The sequence below is a fragment of the Battus philenor genome, unplaced genomic scaffold (assembly GCF_028537555.1).
Source record: "Battus philenor isolate CCGP_79_NKW_IND1 unplaced genomic scaffold, ilBatPhil1.0.hap1 SCAF_2, whole genome shotgun sequence".
Taxonomy (NCBI): Eukaryota; Metazoa; Arthropoda; class Insecta; order Lepidoptera; family Papilionidae; genus Battus; species Battus philenor.
The window spans coordinates 12123407-12148572 of NW_027181682.1; the positions used below are offsets into that span (position 1 = coordinate 12123407).

Consider the following 25166-nt stretch of genomic DNA (forward strand, 5'->3'; position numbering starts at 1 on the left):
TATCTACTTAATCGTAATAGTATTTCGTAAAATAATTATAATTAATTTACCGGCGTCATGTTGCATGGGTTCTTTGGACATCGCGCCCTGTATCTTTTTTTGATTAGCCTTAATTCTTTCCATTTTTACTTTTATTTTTTCCAATATTTTAATCTCTTGTTCTTCTTGCACTTGCATTTGCTTTTGTCGCAGTTCCTCGATTAATTCTGCTCCCCTGGTTAAGAACTCCAATATTAATTTTGCCGCATAGTAATACTCATTTTTTTTTAAAAATATGATATAAATACCTGGAGGCTAGTACGGTCGTGGCTTTGCTTTCGTCTATAACTCGATAAAAGTAATAACTATGGAACAGTCTTCGTTGTAGGATAAGAAAAGCAAAACAAACGCCGTCCCACGCTAGTCCGATGTCTTCCTGTGGCACTGAACACGCCGAATCCTGGAAATTAAATTTTATTTATGATTAGTAGACTTACCAAAGTTCTGAACTAACGTCCGACTGGAACCGCTGTACCGCACGTCAAGTAATTAACTTCACCCAAACTGCGGTGCAGCACTTTGGTTAGATATTAAAACAAATAAAAGGATGTAAAAACTTTGCCGAGGGCGTTTAGTTTAAAACCTATTTTAAGGTAGCGAAGATCGTAGGCTCCCTGAAAAGGTTCAGCTCGGGTCGCTACATAGTATATTATCACCGGGTTGAGACGACATCGAGCTTTTAGATCGCTTTGGCGGACGCTCTACGGAGTGGACTAGGCTTAATGGCCCCCATGATGGGACATCAATTTGGATTGTGTCTCGCCGATACCTGTTTAGCATTGTGACTCAAGAACCCCCGAAAGGGCAGAACCTTGACTGCTCAGTTCACTATAGAAAGTGTTAGGCTGGAAAAAGAAGTGGCAGAAGTTACTTCAGCAACGCTTCTGTCCAGAGTGATCTGTGATCGGCGACCCCTAGGCGAGCCGACTTCTGTTCTGCCGAGATCGGTTGGTATTCAAACGACTGTAAATTTAAGAGGGTAAAGGTACCTTATCATATTGCATCTTAAGGAAGCGGGCTATGTTACCGCCCGCGAACTTGTCGACGCAGCCTATGCCGAGCAGCTGCACCAGCCAGCAGGCATGCTCCTGCATCACGGCACTGAACATGCAGCCTGGGATTTGCAGCAGCGCTTTCACCACCACCACGCACACGTTGTAACGGAGCAACCATGACCACCTGATACCAATGTCAAATAATTAACACAAAAAACCCTTTTTTTGTAATTAAATTTCATTACAGTGATTTTATGTAATATTACAATTGTAACATAGAATATTTACTTCTCAATCTTAAGCATATTAAACAATTCATTAAAAATATGAAATATATACATACCATTGTAAAATAGCATCTTTTGGACGGAGATAGAAGTCGGTTCCTTGCCAGAGGAAAATAAACGAGCCAATGAGGTAGCCCATAGAGAATAAGTTCACGCGGTTAGTGCCCGTCATAAACATTATGGCCAAAGTCACCCAAAGCATTCCCAAGAATACCATACGCTTGATGACGTCTAACCACGATCTGCAACATGCAGTAAATAACCGGTTTGTTAATGACATACGACGCGGAAACTTGGTCTCTCAATTCGGGCTTCATTGTCAATCTCGCTGTCATTCGACCAACCCAGGAGTGAGCTATGCTCGAGATTGAATTTGAAAAGAGGAGATCCGTAGATGAAAGAAAGTAACTTGCAGTTGAAATGGCAATAAGCAGGCCAGTATCGCCCAGAAAATATGATTAGTGGAGTCTTGAGATTCTGGAGTCCAACCCATGGACAACCACCCACAAGGTGGACAGTTGACCTTGTAAAGGTCGTCAAAAACGCTGAAGAAATGCTGGCAGCTTCATGCCGGTCTTTTTGAAAATCTATAGGGGGAAAGACGTCTAGAAGTGGACGTCCTACAGTTGAAATGACGATGATGGTGATGATATAACGTAACATTAGAGACAAAGATAAAATCACATGACGAGCATAAGTTGAATTATGTGCTCTTCGTGTGATTTGTTTATAAAAAAGAATGCATTTTATTAAGACATAATTATGTGTTCCAGAAATTCATTACATAATTAATTTTTATACGTTAGATTAAGAAAAAAAAGTTAAATCTGTATTTTTCAGGGACATAAATTCCTCTATTCACGTAATAAATAAAGACATAGTCAAAAAACCCTCACCCAACATATCCAAGAAAATCAGGAACTGGATTTACAAAGTTGGGCGTTTCCCAATCCTTGCCTATGTCCTCACTATTAGAACCCCCCGGGTATGTATCGGCGTGTGTTTTCTCCAACCGGAACACGCGCAGTTGTCGAGCCGCAAATAACAACAGAAAATAGTCGAAGATTAGCTTCACCGCATGCGGCGGTTCAGCCGGATAAGGCAAATAGAGCCAATTGCGAACATGTTTCATTTGCTGAAACAATCAAATTTATTGTAAATATCCTGTTATTTTTTTAATTTTGAAAATATTATTAAAAATTTTCAAAATTTTTAAATTTTCCAATTTTTTGACGATCAGTGCTAGTTCAAAATTTTAAATTTCACTTTTAACCTAACCTAATGCTAAGCTGGATTGTTCAAAAATCAATGCGAAATTCACAAGTCAGTCATAACAATCGCAAAACGTGATTTGAAATTTTTAAACACCGAGTAAGATTGTTCACAATACGATATCAAAGATAAACTTTAAGGATTCCTAGATCTGAAAGGAAAAGATCCATCAATATACAATCAATTAATTAAATACTACACTTATTTTAATTTTATCATTATTAAACTCTGTATTTTGCAAAATTAGTAGCTTTTTATCTGATTATTGGTATTTGCCGTGTTGACATCAGCTTTGATCGAATATACAAATGTATTGTATTTTTTACATTTGTCAAGCCTATAATTGTTTTCTCGGTTCGTAAAGCTAGCGCTGTGAGCGCGACCACTGGAAACGAAACATTTTTTATGCTGCACTGTATATTATACAATATATATATATACATATGTATAATATGTTTATGCTACACTATATTTATATATGTATATACTTTTACACGAGTTTAAATAATTGAAGTGTATTATTTTTAAGTATTAAAATTATTCATTGTAAACAATTTACCAGTAATTTACGACACAATTTTACAATTAATTATTGAATCAAGTTTGATATTACAGAAAATCGTCAGACGCATATATTTCATGCCGATGACTTATAGTAAACTCATATCTGCATCCTACGATCCCAGCGGTTTCATAGCTGTAAGTTTTTGAACAATAAAAAGGTAAGTTTTAAATAAATGTTTAGTATTGTTTGTGGTTCCAGTTACCTGCGAGTCACCGCTCCAAGGATAGGTAATACACAGCTGTGGCAGGAAGCCGAGCGCGAGCATGTACTGCAGCGGCACGAGCACTGTGAGGCAGGCGGTGAAGGCGGGCCATACACGCGCCAATCGTTCGCGGCCACACGACACCAGCACCAGCAGCCAGCCCGCGTAAACCACTGCGTACACGTCCATGCGCGACCCGATCACCCCCATCAGGCAGATCAGGCATATCTGTACACATACGCCAAACGCATTTCCTAAATGTCTATATCGGTTATATACGTTCGTCCACAGGCCCTCTTATTCTTGATAAGTATTGTTATTTTTATATTTAAATGACAGCTCAACAATGCCAGTACAATATTGTATGAGGCAAGATTTTTAGCACCGTTTTATATATTTAGTGGTTTCGAAAACACTGTACCACGCTTTAGAAAAGCGCAGCTAGATGGGAGCTCGAGGAATATGAGCATCTGCCTGTATAGTGATTTCAGTAGCAATGTTCATAGAAAGCATCTCATCATAATTTGCGAAAGTAATATTATTTAACGTCAAAATTCCTTTTTTACCTCAGATAAATATAATAAGCATTGAAAATCCAAGCCTTATGCAATAGATTTATAAATATTCCAAAAGATTACCTCTACGCCAAATTTGTAGAAGCCGTAATTAACTAAATACTTTATGCAGTGTACTAAATCTTTATCCGCTTCTTTGCGTGTTATTTCCGGAAACATCAATTTATCCGCTGAACTTGGTAGAAGACCTCTGTCTCTAAAAAAGTAATACAATAGACATAATTACTACAAAAAATAGCATGGAATTTGTTTTAAATAACTAAAATAAGAGAGACAAACCTGATATTCTGCTGCCGATAGGTCACTAAAGAATAAAAAGTGAAGACAACGATCAGACCGATGTAGCCTTTTAGTAAAACTACTAGAGGGCGGTCGTGCGTTGCTTTGTAAAAGCCAACCCATTCCGCATTGTTGTATGTTGTCACATTCATCGTATTATTTTCTCCAATCTAAAATGTAAATTGTTGCAAATAATTACTAACATTAAAATAATTTTTTTTGACTGTTAATATTATATTTGTAAAGGAGCACTTTGAAGAACTTCCTAAATTATTTTATCTATTAAGAAAGGATTTTATAATATACTTTTCGAATCTACAATACAGTTTTACATTTACATATACACTAAGTACTACAAATTTACATTATCTTAATATAAAACGATACAAAAGTTTATATTTTTTATTATTATTCCAATCAGCTATTGCTTCTTATAAACTTAAAATGACAAATCATAGATTATAACCGGCAATTAGTAACTTAATTACTTAATTTATTTGTAGATATGTAAACTTCCACTTTGTATTAAACAATGTGTAATAAATAAACCTTTTAATACTTTATATAATATACAAATTTTATGTTACGCCATATCTTAAGAATACGTACCGAATAGTTATCTTTTTTATAACTTTTTAATTCAGATAAGTATTAGTTTTTTTTAATCAACTATAGTTCGAATTTATTGTAGACATTAATATTTGTCTGGTTGGTAAGTACTTTATATAGATATTAAAGATGAAGGAATTAACAGAATATTATAATTTTCCTGAACAACTTATAAATATCAAAGCATATACTCACCGAACTACAATTCACATCGAAGAAGGCGTGTTTGATATAATCGATTTGATATACCATTTTCGCCATTAAGTATATACTTATAAGAGTTGAAATTAGAAGAATGCAGAAACGCTGTTTTTTAGAATTTAACAGAAGAGCAGGAGAAATAAATATCATGATTGGTACATGCATTGCGCATACCTGGAAAGTAATTATTATTTTTCTTAGCACTGTCATAATTAAAATTGCAATTTTATAGAAGTCAAAGGATGATTAAAATAGGTTTCGCGGCCGCTCATACAATACGATAAACCCCACTCCTCAACCCTTCTGAGATTTCCAAGAGGAGGGTCTAAGAAGACGTTATGAACTCCTAATATATTTCAATGCTAAAAATAGATATCTCAAAATATTTAACAAACCCTCGGACATCTAAACTATAAAAAAATATATATTCATATTTATTACATTATTTAAATTTCGCAATTATTGCAAAGCCCAAGTTTCTGAATGGCTATCTATTTTCACATATAGAAGGGGAGGGTGGAGTATTTATGACGTATTTTATGAACGGTTCCTTTTAAGAAAGAATATGTAAAACTTGATTTGATGACTATTTACCATGGGTTCATTTACATTCAACAATGTTAAATTTTATTTTAAAACAATTAACTTTTCAAGTTTCTGACTATACAGACCACGAGACAATGTATATTTATTGATAAACAGAATAAACATGTCAAATACAGATTATGGTTTAACTCACGTTCATGACACATAGCAACATGAGAGCAAGAAAGATGATCTTGACTAGATGCAGATCGAGGAAGAGGAAGGTTTGGTCAGTGAGCCGGCCCAGAACGGCGCGCAGTTTGGCGAGGACAGCCAGTAGCCATGGCTGGAAGGCAGTGGCGCCACGTGAACCTCTAGACGCACGTGAACCGCGCTCTGTCGCGTACGAACGGCTGCGTGATGTCTTCCTGTACCAAAAACATAACTAGATTAAAAAATTAATAGAAAATCTTGTCTGCAGTTTAATTGCAGGGTGAAAGTATAGCTCATTTATGATAATTAAATATTAAAGAACATTCTCTTTCAATTCAAAAGGAATTCCATAATCACCTCGATTTTACGTAAATGAATGTATAGCGTATATTACATTAACATTATAAAGATAATACGCAATATGATTGATTGTAGGTGTGAAAGCATTGTAATATGTACCATCAATGTATGATACACCATATTTAAACATTAATGGTTTCAAAAATAATAAATAACAAAATTATATTACTAAATATAAAAATTAATTATCTGTCCCTGCAGACTTTGTACTGCCAGAAGTTAATGGCAATGGAAAAATTAATAATGTGATATTACAGAGTGACCGCTTTATGGTATCACCCTGTGATTGGATGTGCAAAAGCTTTTAAACCTATTGTTGACAATATAACCACCCACCCTGTATAATTAATTTAACATTGAATGATTGGGTCTTATTTTATTTTTATCTAGAGATCCTTTTTATTGTTTTTTTATATTATTTATTCAATAACATTACAGCCAGGGTAATACGCCTATAAAAAATTATATAATAATAAAAATTATAAAATAAATATTAAACTTATACAGTGTTATACGTTTAAACGTTTATTATTTTTGTTACAGGCGTGATTAATTAAAATATGTATGTATGTCTGTACATAGATGTGTATATATATATATATATATATAAGTACATTACCTGAACAATGAACGTTTGGTGTTTGGTGAAGACGTCAACGATCGATCGGCCTCGGTGTCACTTTTAGATTCTGCTGCGTAAGAACGAGGTTGTTCTTCTTCTAAAGGCAAAGCTGGAAACTGTCAGAAAACATATATTAAGAAAACGGGCGACAATAAAAATTATCATGTTTGGGCAAAAAATGGTCAAAATGATCATGTTTTTTTTCTGTCAATCCTCAAATGTAATAAGGTTCTGTAAAGATACGTTGCTAATATTTCGTAGAGACGTATTAATAATTTAAAAACAATTTTTTTTAATTATTATGTCAAAAATAATACTTAAAGCTATCAAATCGGGCCAATAACTCAAAAAAAATCGTGTCACGTTAATAAATTATTTAACTTTCATACATCTTTCATTGTAGAAGCGCCAACTTGACTTGGGCGACTTGAATCCCTAGCAGCACTGTTGTTCCTGAAATTTCACAGATAATTTATTAATATTAATAATTGTGGAAATTTAGATGGACCTTAAGTTAGATATTTTAAAAAAAAACTGTAGAATTGTATTGTACTTACGTCGTTCTTGGGTCAGACAAAGCCAGGAAGTCTTTGTGGAAGTAATGGACTTGCATGATTGTTATGATGAGGAACAAAGTAGGTGTTAATAATTTGATAAATAAGTCTGCGGGATGGTATGGTTCCAGGCCTAAATCGTGTTGCCTGAAACAAAAAATATATTAAAATATCTTTTTTTCTTCAAATTTTACGTAAACACAATCTTTAAAATTTTGTTTATCAGTATGACAGCCGATAGACGGCCATTGCAAGGCAATTTAATGATATACCTTAATAAACCCCATGACATAGATTTGAACTCAGTACTATTATAGCATACTGTAGTTGTCACTTGGTCAGTAATCAATTATAACATCCCTTTGGATTTATAAATATAAACTTGAAAAATTAAAACTTAACGGAATAAGAGTAATATTATAACATCATCAGGTACATCTAATAATGTATTATATAATATATATATTTTAAAGTGATGACTTTAGCCACGTAAAAAATTTAACTTATTAATTTTATGTATAATTGAAAATCTAATCATTTATTGACAGAATTCGCCAGGTCAGCTAGTATATAATACTTCATTTTATAAATCAAATTGACGAAATGTTTACATATTTGTTGTAATTAAAACAATACTTACAGTCTTTCATTGATCAGGAGGTAGTTTTCTATCATCTTTGAAAAGTTATCAAACTGGTACACATAAATAAGTATAAGATTAATCATTGAATAAATAATGACTGTTATCCAAAATATATACATCAGTCGTCGCCACCAATACCAACTTATCTGTGGACAAAAATAATAATATTAACAATTTTGATTGAACCTCATGTTGAACACATCATTATTAAAAAAAAAACGTAAATAACTTTTTTTATGTAACAATTTATAGTAAAGATAATAGTAAAGAAAGCTTCATTCGACGTTAAAATATTGTTATATCACTTTAGTCTATTGCCGAAGGTACAAGATCTTTTTAGGTTATTATATTATTATTGTGCATATTGCCTTATTGTCTGTTTAAACAGATTTACCCTAAATCTAATAGCTAAAGCCTTTTTATGAAATGTCCAACAATTACATTTTCTTTTTTGAAATGACTTTTAAAGTAGTATGTACTTTGAAATTTCTGACAATATCTTAATGGTGTCTAACATATGTTCTGTTGAACCTGTTACACGTTTACTAATTTTATTATTGTGTATAATGTATCTACGATTAATTAATCGATTACAACAAATCTTAATTGTTACTGTGGAGCTTACGACTTTTTTGTTTTATCTCGTGGCTACCTGCTAAAAAATGTATGAATAAAGACATACAAGGTGACTAACATGTATTGTACCCTGATATTTTACTAACAGATTTTTAACCAACACAAACCTTCCGAAGCTGAGTAGTCAAATATAAAACAGGGCTAAGAAAAGTTGACATTGAGTGTCTTTAAAGTTCCAATATAGTTCGAATAAATAAATTTTAAACATTTTTTAACTTATTTTTGTTAATGGTAATGACCGAATTAACATTGAACAGACAGACACAAGAAAGTGAACATGAAGTGACTTTAATAAATGATAATTTACGTTTTTTTTAACCACTTACAAATATTCAATTTTCTTGTGGAAAAATTCTACATGGGATACATTTCCGCTGCGTAAAGTGCTAAAAGTCCATTCTCTCTGACGAATTTTGTGAAAATTATGTAAGCACTTTTGTATATTACCGTAGCTTTGACGGCGATTGGGAAATGCCTCAACATTTTACTCTCGTGCTGAAGCACTCCGCGTGTTATCGTAAGAGCAGAATTATATCACACACAATAGCGGTGCTAGGATATACGTGCTGTGGGTAGTCCTGAATCTGTCGCTAAGGACATGTTATAAGGGATTTGGAGAAGGTCGTGATAAGTAACAGACATTTTATAACATATATAAGTATTCAAAGAAACTATTAGACCTATTATTAATATCACTTCAGTAATGTGTACACCAAAATTTCGATTTTATGACACGAAAATACACACCTGGAACATAAGAATAAATGCGAGGAAGAGGAACATGTAGATGATGCGGAAGATTGTCATTCGGTCCCCGGTGACGCCGATGACGAACAGCATGATGACCACCACGTAGATCCAATAGCGGGCGCACGCTGCGCGTAGCCATGCGCCCAGCGCGCGCAGGAGTCGCGACCGAGGCTGATCTTCTATTGCACTCTCCGCAGCTGCCGCGACTACATTCATATTTAATGAATCTATCGAGTGTAATACTCATCGTTACCATCATCACGTCAGCCGAAAGATCGTAACGATCACCGCTCTTGAGCTGTCCGCATCCAGCGATGTTTTTACTATGTTGTCGGTTCACCTAGTGATAGGTTTCATCTAACCTAACCATGCCTCGTCTACTGGCTCCTGATCGTCACTCGAGAATTTGGCCCCAACGACAAGCAGTTCTCCTTTACATCGGTTACAATGGTTCTTTTTCAGATATCCTAATTCATAATTCGATATAACAGTAACGCCAAATATAGCCCCTACTAATGCTCTCTGAATATCCTTGCGCTTTCTTATAGGTACAGATCCATTGTTAATGACTAAGTGTAATATAAATGTGTTTAAATTAGTGCTCCGGTTTAAAAATGTCATTACGAGCCCAGTTAGATACAAATTCGAGATCAGATTTCTATAATAAAGTTCTGTGTAATTTTAGATTGTTATTAATACCAGTTTCTCGACTTGTGCGTCTGTGTAATTTGTTACCAAAAATTGTTTTATAAATATTGCATTTGCAAGAATTATTAATATTATCTCAAACAAAATCACGATGTTCATACAGCGAACTTAACTATGTCGTCGGTCCGCCTATTGAGTGGGCACCGTGCTGCGTCTACAGGCGTCCTTACCATTATTCGAAACCTTAATTAGTGACATAGAATAGTTCATTAATAAGAGAGTCGAAGTGTACCTGTGGCACCAGTGGACATTGAGATTTGCAGCGGCGAGGTAAGGTCGGGCGCGGTGGACTGCCGGCGCTGGCGCAGCTCGTGCACGCGTTGTCGTAATGTCACCCAGAACATGCACGTGAACAGCGACTTGATCAGCAGCGTCACGCACGGCTCGCCCTCAGTTCGGCCTAGACCGATCTGTCGCAGATTCACCTCCTGCCACCAATGGTTATAATGAAAGATATAAAGGACTCAACGTATGCTCTAACGCTAAAGCTAGTACTATTGCTGTCAAATAATGTATGGTACAGCCATCATAGTAATAAAGTATTTTGAAATTCAGATCATTACACAATAATTGTTCATTATTAGTCCCTGCAGACGCTGTATTAGAAGTTATTGGCCTGTCGCATATCAATAGAATGTGACGTTCATGAGAACGCACCCAAACTCATTATTTAAGAACGCATCTGTTTTTCTGCTCTCTCTTTTGACATATCTGACTTATCTCTTTCTCTCTCTCTCTCTCTCTCTGACGCGCTGCACTACCGGCTAGACGCATCACTTCGACCGCTGTAGTAACCAAATATTTAATGTAACTCAGTTTGAGATTGTTGTGCGCCTATTTTACGCTGTGTGCATTTTTTATTATACATTTAAACCACCCGGCAAGTGTTTTTCTTTCACCGGATTACCTACTACGGGACGAGGGGCCCGTAGCTACAACCATCCCTCAAGAAAAACTAAATTTATGTAACATATTGGTTTGGTTAAAAGGTGTAACAGTTAAAAAGCTTTTACACCTATACTAATCATTCTGTATTAAAGTGGAAATCTTCATTTGCGTTGACAGGCTGTTCTCTGACATAGCTTGCATTCAAGCTGTAGTGGAGATATAATATTTCATTATCATAGCAGTTAAACGTCCGATGACTGGTCCTCGTATTTGCGGACCCTTTGCGATAAAAATGTCATTTAAAATGATGGTCAAAGCATAAGAGCAAAGAAAACAAATACGTACGGTAATATTAGAAGGCAGCTCGGTCTCATACAAGTTCATGCCGTATATGTACTGCGCGAGGAGTAGCAGCATGGCGTAGCAGACGAGCACAGGACTGGTCTTGAGCATGAATGAACGCTGATTGTGACAGAGCCACACCACGTTCGCCCACATCAGGAACACGAACGTAAGCCACGAGTGGAACATTATGCTCCATGCCATCATTGTGATCGTCGTCGCTATGTACGATGACCTGTAATAACAAATCAATAAATTACAAAGAATCATTATCTCTACGACACTTTATGTCAATCATGATTTCAGTCGAATCACTTTCACTATTGGCCTTTACCATAGATTTCAAATAGAACCGATTGGAAACAGTCTGCGTTCAACGAATTCCGACGACCTTACCAAAGGTCGTCTGTCCACCTTTGGATGTCCTGTGCTGCGATTGCCGGTCCGTGGACACACACATTTCTCAGAAAACCGAGTATATAACAATTAGTCAATACAATACATTAGAAAACGCATCTGACGTAGATTTTTTTTAATTTATTAGTTCACGGATTTACGATTCGCGAGCCCTGACTCCGAAGAAGCTGTGAAAGCCAAAACGGCATCCAGCACCAATTGAATATAGCCTAGAACCTAAGGCCCCAGCGGCCGCCAATTCTATTCACTATCTGGCCTACCCAATCTCACTTTAACTTGCCTATTCATCAGGCTTACCTTCATACAAGTGTACCTTCGTTCATCTACGGAAATTCTCATTTCTAATTCGATCTATTACAATTATCATTTAATTTTTTTTTATTTTATCTGGTTCAAGTTACGTTGTTTGTTCATAACTATAGTATATGATTACTGTCAGACGGCGAGTCAGTTTGATATTGGCACAATCTGCTATATTGAATTTCTAAAAGAGGTTTAATTTGGTTCTTTTAAGGTCATTAAATAGAAATAAAAATATTATATCTTTTTTACTATTGCGAATGTAGTAAATTTTGTAAATGCATATTTACAATATATTGTCTCATGAAAACACTGTTATAAAAAAATAGATAGTATGCCGTTTTATTATAATACATAAATAAATAATCTAATACATACCTATGTATGAAAACAATACATAAAAAAAATAATTTGTAAGCAAATTTGTATTTAAAATATCATACAGGTATTGAATCTTTAAATGGAATATTACATATTCCTACAGCATAGATCGAAAGCCAAATACGTAGTCATGCAAACAACGCAATAAAAAGCAAGTGTCGGAATAGTTACGTTAAAATTATGAGCCCATATTTTTTAAACTACATTTAGTTTTCACAATGTCCAAGTTATGTGTAATATAGAAAAGAAAACTTTGATTCAATTAATATTATGAATTGATATTTTGCCACTGACCGTGGTAATACAAACAAGAGACCTTGTTGGATACGGTACATGCATACAAATGTATTAAATGCGTCCACACCACGAAGTTATTGTGTACAATCAAAAATTACTCACCTTTATAAATCACATTTCATACTAATTTTAAAGAATAATAATCTGTTTCTTTTACTTATATGTTTCTTACCTGACCAATACTTGGAAAAAGTCAATAACAGCCGCTACGACATCATCCATTAGTGTTGGCTCTTCATCTTCTATAACCGATTCTAATAAAATAGAAAGAAATGTTTATTAATACTCATAATTTTTTATTTTGTGCTTTATTTCATCATTTTATTGTTATTTATCTGAGTAATCCCGCCTTAAGCAGAAATTACGTAGTTTAATAACCGGCGTTTAATTTGGCATATTTATGTACATATATAAATTTGCCATACATTTATAAAATTAATAAGTTTTGACATCCCCTGGCCATCTAGGTCACTGGATTTTACCCGCTATGAACTTTTGGGGCGTGGGGGTATCTGAATGGACTATAAAATAAACAACAGTGACCATCTCAGAGCTTAAAGAAAATATCGTACAAGTGACAAGCTATCCTACGATCACATTGGCAGCGTGTGGCATGAAATACCTAGGCCGGATTTCAAGACTTTTTCTGGCGTGATGGTCAGCTTTTAGGCAATAATATTTTTAAAAAATAACATTCCCACAATTCTCCTTCTTAATTTTTATTGAAATAAGTTTAATTACTTATAGTATTTTTTTTATTTGAATTAGAAATTCGTATTCTACCAACGGACACCCTAAAATATATACAGTATTTACATAATAGAGTATATATAGTATGTATATAGTAGAGTATTAAAATTGATTGTGCATATAAAATATTAGTATTTCCGATGTATCGAATAAAATGCCGGGTACTATTGTATAACTATTCACTCTTTATCTTAAAAACTAGATATGATATTATTTTTAAAGATTATACATTTTGATTACTCTTTAACTCAACAATATCTTATTGTCCCGTTCTATTTTTGGTATGATTATTTTTGCTGTTCAATTGTTTAATTGTATTTTATGACAGTTTTTTTTTTCATCTCTCCTCATATTACGAATTTAAAAGAATATCTTTTGAAGATAAATCGTTGTGGAGCTTGCCACATCAAATAAAAAAGCATCCAATTAAGTTAAACCACTTACGCTGCAGAAAACATTTCACAGTTTAGTCAGAGCATATGATTCATTCTTTTCTTTGAAGTTTATCGCTACTCTAGATTTAGACAACAAAATCATAGAAAATGTAACACTTCTATGTAGTATTTGGTAAGTAAATGTCCTACACTGTAGTATTGGTTGAAACTTGTAATTAGTATTAAGTGAAATAAATTAATAAATAAATGAAAAATATTGCTTTCAATATAGATTGATGACTAAATTAGCAATCGCTATGTTGGATATTTATACAACTTTTAAAGTACACACATGATAGTAAAAAATGTATATTACCGTCGTCGGGTACTACGACAGACCCCGTAGAGTCCTGATGCAGAGGGCGCGAGCCGGACCCTGAACGCACGCTGGGCCATCGTTTGCTGGGAGATGAATTGTTGATCAACTGTAAACGCAGACATAGACTTTAATATTGTTTTGGTTGATTTATTTGGTATACTATTTATATCTGTTCATGGTAGCGAAAAGTCGTTGGATGCGGACAGCGCAAAATCGATCATCGTGGTGATCTTTTGAAGTAATTTTAAGTATAAACAAAATACAACTTAGAAAAGCTTATGTACAGAACTAGCCAGAGCTTTATACCTTTATTTTTTTATTCAGTTAATCTTATACGTAAAAAAACGCATTACCCAAGAGATTTCGAACAATGTGTGGATTGTTTTGGAAAGTTTTAATTACTTTCTACATATTTGATAGAGATTTCTTTATGAGTTCCCACATCGTCAATTCTGCGCAATACGCGACCAACACTGGGACGTCCTAGACACTACACCGGGAAATCTTTTGGCTCCTCTGACTTATATGTCGGAATAGAACCGTGACTAATTAAAAATAACAAGGGAATAAAGTATTTAAAGCTGGGATAATGCGCTTATAACATTTAAGTAAGCCGTTTGGAAAATACTTATTGTAAACACGAAACATTTGATTTGTAAAGTATATTTTACATATATATTTTTATATATGTACATAAACACACACGCGCGTATATATATATATATATATATAATATTATATACTTAAAGGTATATAAATAATCATAATAGAAAAAATATAAATATTTTGATTTTAATTATATAGTTTTGATAAAGAATATGCCTAAATTATTGAGAGTTTTAGCTTTTTCTGGTTTAACAGATAAAAATATTGTCAAACATTATGTTCCTTTTTACCGTATCTCCTAAGCAATTCTCAAATTCCATCACCAAAAATGTGTACCTTTTCCGAATGATCCAATGTGATGAAAACAATTTTCAATTATTCAAAAAGACTTTAAAACCAGAGACTTGCTAAATTATGACGCGTCGCGGTGATATTTACAATTTCAGCTATCTTCGATATTTGTTTACGCATTTTGAAGAAGATCGATCGTAAATATGTCGAACACTAACTCATCTTGCGTATTTATACGTTATCTATGATTGATAATTGTAACAATTTCGTCTCAATTAAAGCTTAATACGACTAAATATGATACATGAACAAACTTTTATTATTTATTCATTCATAATAGACAACATTTTCTAGGTATCTTTTGTAGGTTATAAAATTTATATCTATTCTGCTATTTTACTAATATTCTACACCTAATATACATTAAGAACACACACAAAGAACAATGGAATAACAAACTATACATATGGTTAAATAAAACATGTTTGGTGAAACAAGAAAACAATGTGCAATGCGTTGGACTGCCTTATTAGAAACAATTTAAGAACATTTTTATTATAAAGTATAAGCAATCAAAAGCAGACAAATGCGATGTCACGAAATCGATTGTAAAACATTTAAAAAGTGCGGAAACAAAAAGAAATAGGAAATACATACAGGTGTGTTTTCACCGACGTCCCCGCGCAGTGCTTGGGAATTTATGTATGAATATGCAACCTACAAAAGAATTAAAGCAGGTTGCAAAAATAACATACAAAGTTAAGTAAATTATGCAAAAGAAAAATAAAATACTAAACGCCATACAAGTTAGCACAAGACATGCCGACTCATTGGTCATGTTCGTTCGATGCATAGGGTGCAAATATTAAGTGTGTACAAATGTTACTTATAAAACTACCGTCTATAAGAAAACAATAAATGTCTTAAACTAAACGACGTGCGACGGCTACGAATAAAAGGTGCACTATCAATAAACCTCGGAAGTATACGTTGCTACGTGCGTATGACTAAAATAAAATATACGTAATGTGCAGCGTGTGAGTTCGCGCGCGCTTACTCGAACTTTTTTAGTGGCGCTCTTCCACTTGTCCTTAGCGAGGCGTCGGCTGCGGTGGAACGAGACGCCGCGCACCAAAGAACCGTTCACTTTCCCGGCTTCTACACCGGTTATGGTGCTCTTTCTCTTCGGCTACATCCCCCCAGTTAGATTGCACAAAAATAAAATTACTATGACGTACAGTGACATGTCGAACCATCTACGGCAGCGGTACGAGGCATTTCAGCTTTAATAGCGTCAGTGTTACATTCAAACATTAGAAAGATGAAACTAAAAGCGTATGTTTTAATTATGTTAGTAAATAATAAATCTTAATTGTTTCATATCACGTTACATTAGTGTTGAAACGGGTACATACCTTCGGTTTGAAAAGTTCGCGGCTCTCGATTGCGAGGAAGAAATAAGTAAAAAGTATGACTAGAGGACTTGCGAGGGTTGCCCACATGTGATCGTCAGTCACTTCATACATAAAACTAATCATGTCTGTATCGTTTAATATCACTAGTTTTGTCAGGCCGAAGTATCTGAAATAATAACAATAAAATACTTTGTTGGCTCCTCATAATGGTAAATGCGATCAATACCCTATATCATAGTGGTTGAGAACTTTAGTCTTGGATTGTATGCTACCGATATTCCGGTACGCAACTCAGTGAATAAACATCGAATAGAAGCCAGTACAGCTAGGACCAAAACTCAAAAAGATATATAGTCTACCAATATACATTGAGCCTATATTTTTACAGCCTTCATTTTCTCTCAAACAAGTGTTATGTCTGAACATTTTAAACAACATGTTATTATGTACGAGATTATTCAGAAAATTAATATTCATAAACATTTGCTCGCATTAAAACAAAATAGAATAGCTTTGTGATAAAATCATGTTTTTGTGGTAAAAAATTTGTCTGGCCATTGTGTTAGTAAAGTCGCATCAGTCACTGCTTCATATTAAAAATTCTATATGGTTTGTATTTAGCGATGACTTTTAAAAATCCTGCAATTAAATTAATATTACTGGGAAAATTGTAAAAGGCGAACACGTAACATAGTATTATATACAGAATGCTTATTAATAAGTCCTAAAACGATCGATTCCCGCTTACCTAGCGAAGTTCTCGTCGGGCGGATACAAGTCTATGATCCAGGAGCACTGGTAGACGAGCAATACAGCGATGTGCGCAGCCATTATGGCCATAAGACAGCGGCTGATCACCGCGAATCCTCGCTCCAGTGGTCGGCCCAGAGCCCACGCCGTGGCCGCGCTCATGAACACCACAAAGTAGATGCCTGACGTCACACTCGGGCGCATGATCCCGGAGAACATAATCAAGAATAATGCTATGTACTTGCCTGTAAAAAAAGTATTTCTCTTACAGAATTGACAATTCAAATAGTGACTCTTAGAATGCTATACATAAATAATAAAATTTATAACACAAATTACATATTATTTATGCCCTTCTTCATCGAATTTGTGGTACATGTATAATTTTCAATTATATATGGAATACAATCCATGAACTGTGTAATACGTAAAATGTGTATGTATATAAAAATTTCAACCAAATTAACGAAACATAAATTCGACCGCCCTCGATCTGAAGTTTCAATATAAACACGCGCACCTACGTTTTATAACCGATCGTGGCATTCGTGAGCCAATTAAATGTGGAGAATTTTCGTTCGTGAAAAAATTTTATACAGAAATATGTTAAGAATATCAACCAATTAATGTAACTTCCTAAAAAGTCATAAAAAATATTCTATGCACTATTGATGTGCTCTTTTAAATCAAGATGAATCCCCTTTTTCTTTTAGACGTCTACTTATAAGATGGACGGACACACGACCATGTCAAGGTTATCGGAAGACGCTGTGTGAAGGTGGCTTTCAACTGGTCCAGTTGGAAATCTATGGAGAAGGTCAATGTCCAGCAGTAGATGTCCTATGGCTGAATGATAATAAACCAAAAAAATTTAAATTTGTTGACTTAACAGTAATATAACCATAACTATTCTACTTTATTCTAAGTAACATAAACTAAGATTTAGTTATTTAGTACATCATAAATCTATTTATATATTATAAAGTTATCGACATTTTTTCCAATAGAATACAGAGGACCCATGATGAAAAGGATTCTAAGATAAAAAGTTTAATTTGAAAATATTTAACGTTTGCGCTTTAATATTGAAATGTCTAAACATCTAAATAAATAAAATTAATGTAATACATAAAAAGTATTGAAAAAATTAAGTATATTTTCTTTATATAAGGAAATGATTTTGTTCATTATAGACAGTGTGACTCATGCACATTTTATGTTTAGTTACTAAAATAAACAGTATATACGCTATCGCAGAGCGCAAAAGTTATCATTCACTTATATTTAGGTTGCCATTTACGCGCGCAAGCTCCAACGTAAAGTACTAATACGATTTTATATGGTTTACCTAATGCACGTGTTTGAGTAAATCATATAAAACCTCATAACAATCATTTGTTACTTCTATGAATGTTTAGTAATTTTTGACATACCATGATAAATACTCTAGCGAAGTTCTATACCTATAAGAATAATACTTTCACATATTGCGTTATTTAACTAACGCCTCCTTATTCACTTCCACGGGCGGAATTTCGTAAAATCTATTCCTAGCTAACCTACGTTCAACGAAAGGTATATTCCTATCAAATTTCAAGTCTAAAAGCCTTATGGTTCCAGAGATATCGTAATATGCTAGTACATAGCTAGAAATCTCGGTAGGTGTTTTTACACCTTTAAAGGGAAGAATGTTATCGCCATTCGAAATCAATCGATGATACACCCTATCCAATAATTAATAGTTTCAAAAATAACATTCATTTTAAAATTTTTGATTATTACTTATTAAAATTAATAACTGTTTACTATCTGCCCCTGCAGATTTTGTACTGTCATAAGTTATTGGTCTGACGCATTCCAATAGAAAAAACTAACCAATGTAGTATATTTTGGAAGAATCACGTTATACATGGTTATTAGAATTAGATGTAAAAGCTTTTTCGATAAATGAGTTATAGATTCACCGCTTTAAACCTTTTACGCCTATAACTAATCACCATGTACATGATAATGATATATTAAAAATATTTTCTTAAAATTATGACACTAATAAATAATATTCTTTTACAGTCAACAAGGAAATAGATGTTAAGTTTACACCACCTGCACTGGTAAGCAACGGAAACCGCTGATGTTTTGTGTCTTTCCTCGGCAGGTCGTCAGGGTTTGGCTCCGTCAGCAGTCTGCGCACTGCCAGGAACACAGTCATTGATGTTCCGGTGGCAACTAGCTAAAACCACGACTACAAGGTTATAAGCAGTCATACTTCATTAAAATTAAGCAGCAAACCTTACCACCAGAGACTGTGGCTAATGACCATTCACCCATCATAAAGGTACAGTGGAAGAGGCATAACTCTGGACTAATAAGCGGCAGTTATATTTTGTACTTACTAAGGTTTATATGAGGATTACTTTACATGCACTATACATTGGAGTAAACCTGGTATAAAAAGGCATCTCCCCTTTGTACTTTATCTATTTTATGCGATAAGTATACTTACAAATTTTAACACTAATTGTATAAAAACTTAACAATAATACCTCAGGTGCGATGTAATGGACGGCCATGAACGGTTCTATTCCGACATAAGATACAAGGCCGAGATTGTAGCCGATCTTCTGCAAGAGTGGGAAATCTTCTAGCAGCGATCCGTAAGGTTCGAAAGCTGCTAGAACACTGTGCCATACTGCGTGTGTAAGAAGTAGCAGGAACGAGACCGTGAAGTTTAATACCAGATATCTTCCTCGCCATCCTTTAAAATAAAACAAATATAATTATTCATCAATGATCCATGTAAAATGAAATCGACTTCTAAAGATTTTTGCGAAACAAACTTATTAATGTCTTAATGTCCCATTGAGCCAAAAATATTCCATAATGTAATTGGATAGCGGTCAAAATATCTGGGCAAGGGGGTGAACCGTATAACTAGTCTATTAAGTTAGGAAATATGCTAGGAAAATTAGTGAGTTGTACTATATATACCTTAAGCTAAACGGACAATGTTGTTAAGGTTGTCGAAAGACGCTGAAGTTTTGGCAAAATTACATCAGCGTTCCGCAAAAAATGACAAACATATTTTATAATAATCAGAAACGGAAATCTCAAAACCTAATCATTGGGGATTGATACACACTCTGAACTTGGCTTTTCCAAGGTCAATCTAAACAAAATAAGATAGCCTGCCTCGGTGTGTTCTCTACGTAATAAATTAATTCCTCTTATTGATCCTTAAACATATTTTCACACTACTGCTCATACACGGAAATACATTAACTTAAATCTAAGTTGATTACTTTATTTTACTGGCTTGATCTTGGCATGTATTTTCCTTTTAAATAGATACAAATTTGTTACTATCATTTGAAATGAAAGCTTGTATGTAGGAGATGTATACCTATTTATTTATTTATTTACACTTACAATGACCGACTTAATGCAATAGGCGTTTTATAACAGTCTACCTTAAGGTAGAGATCCATTATCAATAAAACGTCGAAAGACTGAATGCATGCTGCTTCCTACCGTTCCTATTGGAAATCAATGAAGGAGGCCTGTTTCCTGCAGTGAACGTCCTTTGGCTAAAAGGATAACGAGTAAACATATGAATTAATCATTATAGAGTTAGTTCGTTAAATATCATTGTTAGATATCGGGAAGAATATGATACAACGTGAATAAAATTAAATTATTTACATGAAGTCTCTATAGCAATATATGCGTAAAGAAGAGGATATAATTTAATATACAAACATCGTACAATTTAATCAATCCCATCTAAGTAAGCAAATTTATTATGACAAACAGAAACTGACATGGGAGCCACAGCTCGTTAGTGTTATCATTTCAGAAATCTTCTACAAGTTTAGAAAGTCTTGTAATAAGAAACATACAAGATTTAATGGCAGTCTTACCTGCGTATGTCTTGGGGTCCGGAACCTGCGCTAATGGCGCTATTAAAAATAGCAGAAGATATAATAACGAGAGCCCAAACGGTCGCAGTGCTATAGCTGTAAAAAAATAACGTTTTTATTAAAGTTATTTACAAAAATACTAAAAGAAATAACTGTAGTATCTATATAAAATACATTTGTATTAAAAACAATCATTTTAATATAAAACAATTTTAAGTATCTTTATTCAAGCAGGCATTTACACGCATTTTTGAAATATCAATTATTTTAACGTTATATGTAGTAAGCTTCCACAGTCTAGAAATGCTCTCTACTGAGAAAAGCCGACCCGAACTAAACAGTTGCTTTTTTTAATTAGATTTAACAATCTTTGATAAATACATTACATCATCAAAATATGTACTTATACTGTTTACCTATTACATAAAATAAATTTGAGATATGAAGTGTTATACCGTAGTTATATATTGTATGTATACTAGTTTCCAACTAAAACAAAACACAAAATACTGCGGGGTAATCATCAAAAGAACGTTTATTTAAAAAAAAAATTATAAGGATATTGATATCGGAAATCGGAATAAACTATTAAAATAAGCTTAAAGTCTGAGGATAGTTAAATTTCTCAACAGATTTTTAATAATTACTAGATCTAGATTTTTTTGGATCGGACTGTCACTGCCGCCCAAATGGCATTTGCAGATTTGGCAGGTATGGTGTGGCAGGGTGCAGAATGCGCCTATTGAAGTCCGCTATTAAAATAGCAAAGCTTGAAGGCTCCCGCGGGAGTCACGGCTCGTTTACCGATGCGACCTAAGAGCTCAGCGTCCTCCCAATCTGATAAAATAGTAACATGTAGCGGTCTGAGCCGATTTAGATTTATGTTTTTATGGCATTCCTTAGTCATCGAGTTATGAACAACACATGCATATAACCTACATACGCAATGTTCGGACGCGTTTTCTTGTTCGTGTCGATCGTTCCTGTTTACCTTATAACTTAGTGTGTTTTGGCCCAATTTGTACTAAACCTTTAATTCAGTGTGTTCTTGCATTCATTCATTAATCTGTGGGTTAATATGTTTCTGAGACTGCGATTATAAGTACACCGGAAAACTATTAATAACGCAGCCGTATCTTTTCTTTCGCTCCCATAGCGTGGCTTGCTTCAACCTTTAAGTTGGAATTGACTGCTTGACGTAGATTTCATGACCTATTTCTTTTATTTGACGAACATATAGATTTTATTATATGTAAATCCAGTAAGCGTTTGGTTTCGTCATTAGAAGTTCATACAACTTTAAGCAGGTAAGAACAATTAAAGCTATATATTGTTGTACGGAGTATCGCGAAATGTGGATTTTACATTTGGAATCCTTAATATATTCTTGCTATGTATATAGAACGCATTCAAAGGAACCTACGTTATCTACAATATAAATGTGGTATATGACAGACATCATCTCAATCGATGGAATCGTAACCATCTATTGCCCTCGATAAGACACAGAGAGTTGGCAAAAACCATATATTTAACTACAATTTTAAACGCTTCTGTTAATTGTCCTCGAGCTTGTCAGTTCTATATTTATAAATCTTCTATCTTTTCTGTAGAAGAATCGTAAGGCATGTTCCTTATAGTCGTAGTAACTAACGAAAAAACTAATTTTTAAATTTCGTGCTCCGCGTGGGTTTAATGAATTGGTCGAAGGATTTGACATTTTTAGTTTCAATATATGTGCGTTAAAGCGCAAACATATGAACGATTTCTTTGGTTCTCAAATTTAAGATAAAAACATTTTTAGTTTGTAAGACTTTGTTACATATTCTATTTATGCTGTAAAACTTGTTAAGGAACTATTCTAAGCTTCTATAAATGATTTTGATCCTTGTACACACACTGTGATGACCTCTTGTTGTGTACGTCGCCTATTATCATAGGCAATAATAGGCGATACGGTAGTAGTTACAATTACTTAATGTTCCTCAATGAGTAAAGTAAGAAAAAAATAATAAATCATTTTAAGTTTTATTTCTTGTTTTGCTTATAGTTTCATTAAGGATAACTGTTTTGTTGAACCTAATATTTTAATAAAAATGTTGTGCATGTCTGTCATTAATTTATGCGCTAGTTTCATGATTAGCTGCAGAGTTTTTCGTTTATAAAATAAAATAATTATAATAAAATATACTACTAACAAAAATCATACAGGATTATTATAGTACTATTATGTTCCTTGGCAACAAATGAAGATTTGTGGCAGTTGTTTCCCATAAATGGCGTTCATAGATGCGATTTCATTTATTCCGGGTTTTTTATGTATTTATCGATGAAATCGATTATTTATAATATTTATATGGATTTTCATATTTTATTGCCAAAACCAGTTTTTAGATTTAGATGTCGCTAATATTCTTTCAAAAAATCTTTAGATTGCTGATTGGAATTATCTGTCTGCCATATGAACTCATCTACCATTTTAGAATTAATAATGATTAATAAAATTACCATAAATCAATACATTATATTTGATACACAAAATTAGAATTTATTCCAATCAACTTAACTTTTTTATTGTATTAACTTAGTTAAATTATTAAACAATTGTAAATATTATACAACTTTTTGAATATTTAATATTACATATATAATGCACACATTTAACTAATTTACAAACGTACAGTAGTAACTTCAACTGTATATTACTTCAACATTCGCGTGCGTTAACTCAATACGGTCAAGGTCTCACAGTCAGACAGCCAAAAGAGGAGTTCATTTTACGAAACTCACTGCCAACATGTCACGGTGCCCGCCGGCTTTATTTATTCTTCCGCGGCCCTTTATTATATTGCAAAAAAATACTATATAGTTTTAGCGAAATACGTCTTATAATGCGTCACATAATAGACCTTTTTATATCTATCCCTTACACCTTATATATCAAAAATTGGAACTTTTAACAGAACTCTTAGGAGATCGTAAAGTATTTTTTATTAATCTATTTTGTTATTGACTCTGCTTCGCAAGGTTTTATAATTATGGAGAAGCAGAAAGAAAGTCCACAACAACACATCTTTTAAAAAAGGTTAACAATATGCTTTATACATAGGATTTATGCTCAGACACGTTCTGTCAAATATAACATAAATGAAAACAAAATAATCGACATCATCGCCAAAGATTCTTGTCATTTAAATATTAGTTTATTGAATAATAAGGTTTTACCATCAATTTACTTTTAATAGGCGTTTTCAATTTTAAAAATAGTAATCCAATAAAGTGAATTTCTTTAAAAAAATTTCATACCGTTTATTACAATTAATTAGATTTTTTACATGGTATGTCAATACTAAAAACATCCGTTTCCTTTTGACGTACGTATATCGAATGCCGCAAATTAAAATAAGAGTTCAATTAAAAATCGTTATTACTACCTTACTACTTCCCATAAAATGTTTTATCATCCAACAAAATCATTAGATATTACAGTATACACACTACTGAGAAAAAATTACAAACAATTTTATTAAAAAGGTTTGGTAGCAAATCGTCATATGCATTATATGCATTAATGATTCTTCTTCTGTTGAGTATTAATTTTTTCTTATTATTACTTAGGAAAAATTTGTCTCATATATTTTTATATATATTTTTTATAAATACCAGAGAGAACAAGAAGGTCATTCAACTAATGCTAAGTAACGCCCGTGTGAAGTGAATCACGATACAGAATTACACTCTTCATTACTCAAATCACTTCGAATATTAAACTCATGTATTACCACATCTATTATAACCTTAAATAATAACATGGTATCTCCAAGCACAATAATAACATGAAAAACGCCCTTAAAATTGGAGCCCTGTTAAGTTTACTAATGTTCCTTAACTCCACTGTACCTCATAAAGTAAATGAATATAGACTCTAGTGAAGGAATTCATATATTAAAACATTTTATTATATATATCTCATGTATACTCGTACAGTAAAAAAAATATCTTCCTGTTTAAAATTGATATGAAT

General features: G+C 33.5%; 1 protein-coding gene across 4 annotated transcripts in view; it reads right to left on the bottom strand.

Annotated features, from left to right (window-relative positions):
* Piezo (piezo type mechanosensitive ion channel component) overlaps positions 1–25166 on the bottom strand; it is a 63987-nt gene that overhangs the window by 24785 nt on the left and 14036 nt on the right. For all 4 annotated transcript variants that reach the window (XM_068764950.1, XM_068764949.1, XM_068764948.1 and 1 more), the window contains exons 3-27: positions 21143–21238; positions 19769–19980; positions 19329–19455; positions 17224–17470; positions 16476–16641; positions 15718–15777; positions 14161–14269; positions 12833–12914; positions 11269–11500; positions 10268–10463; positions 9325–9533; positions 7939–8087; positions 7302–7445; positions 7134–7197; positions 6742–6860; positions 5764–5977; positions 5019–5198; positions 4215–4384; positions 3999–4131; positions 3361–3588; positions 2218–2456; positions 1378–1563; positions 1029–1218; positions 288–439; positions 51–214 (exon numbers count right to left, since the gene is read on the bottom strand). In XM_068764950.1, the coding sequence (XP_068621051.1) occupies positions 51–214; positions 288–439; positions 1029–1218; positions 1378–1563; positions 2218–2456; positions 3361–3588; positions 3999–4131; positions 4215–4384; positions 5019–5198; positions 5764–5977; positions 6742–6860; positions 7134–7197; positions 7302–7445; positions 7939–8087; positions 9325–9533; positions 10268–10463; positions 11269–11500; positions 12833–12914; positions 14161–14269; positions 15718–15777; positions 16476–16641; positions 17224–17470; positions 19329–19455; positions 19769–19980; positions 21143–21238 (4068 nt within the window). The remainder of the gene's footprint in view (positions 1–50; positions 215–287; positions 440–1028; positions 1219–1377; positions 1564–2217; positions 2457–3360; positions 3589–3998; positions 4132–4214; positions 4385–5018; positions 5199–5763; positions 5978–6741; positions 6861–7133; positions 7198–7301; positions 7446–7938; positions 8088–9324; positions 9534–10267; positions 10464–11268; positions 11501–12832; positions 12915–14160; positions 14270–15717; positions 15778–16475; positions 16642–17223; positions 17471–19328; positions 19456–19768; positions 19981–21142; positions 21239–25166) is intronic.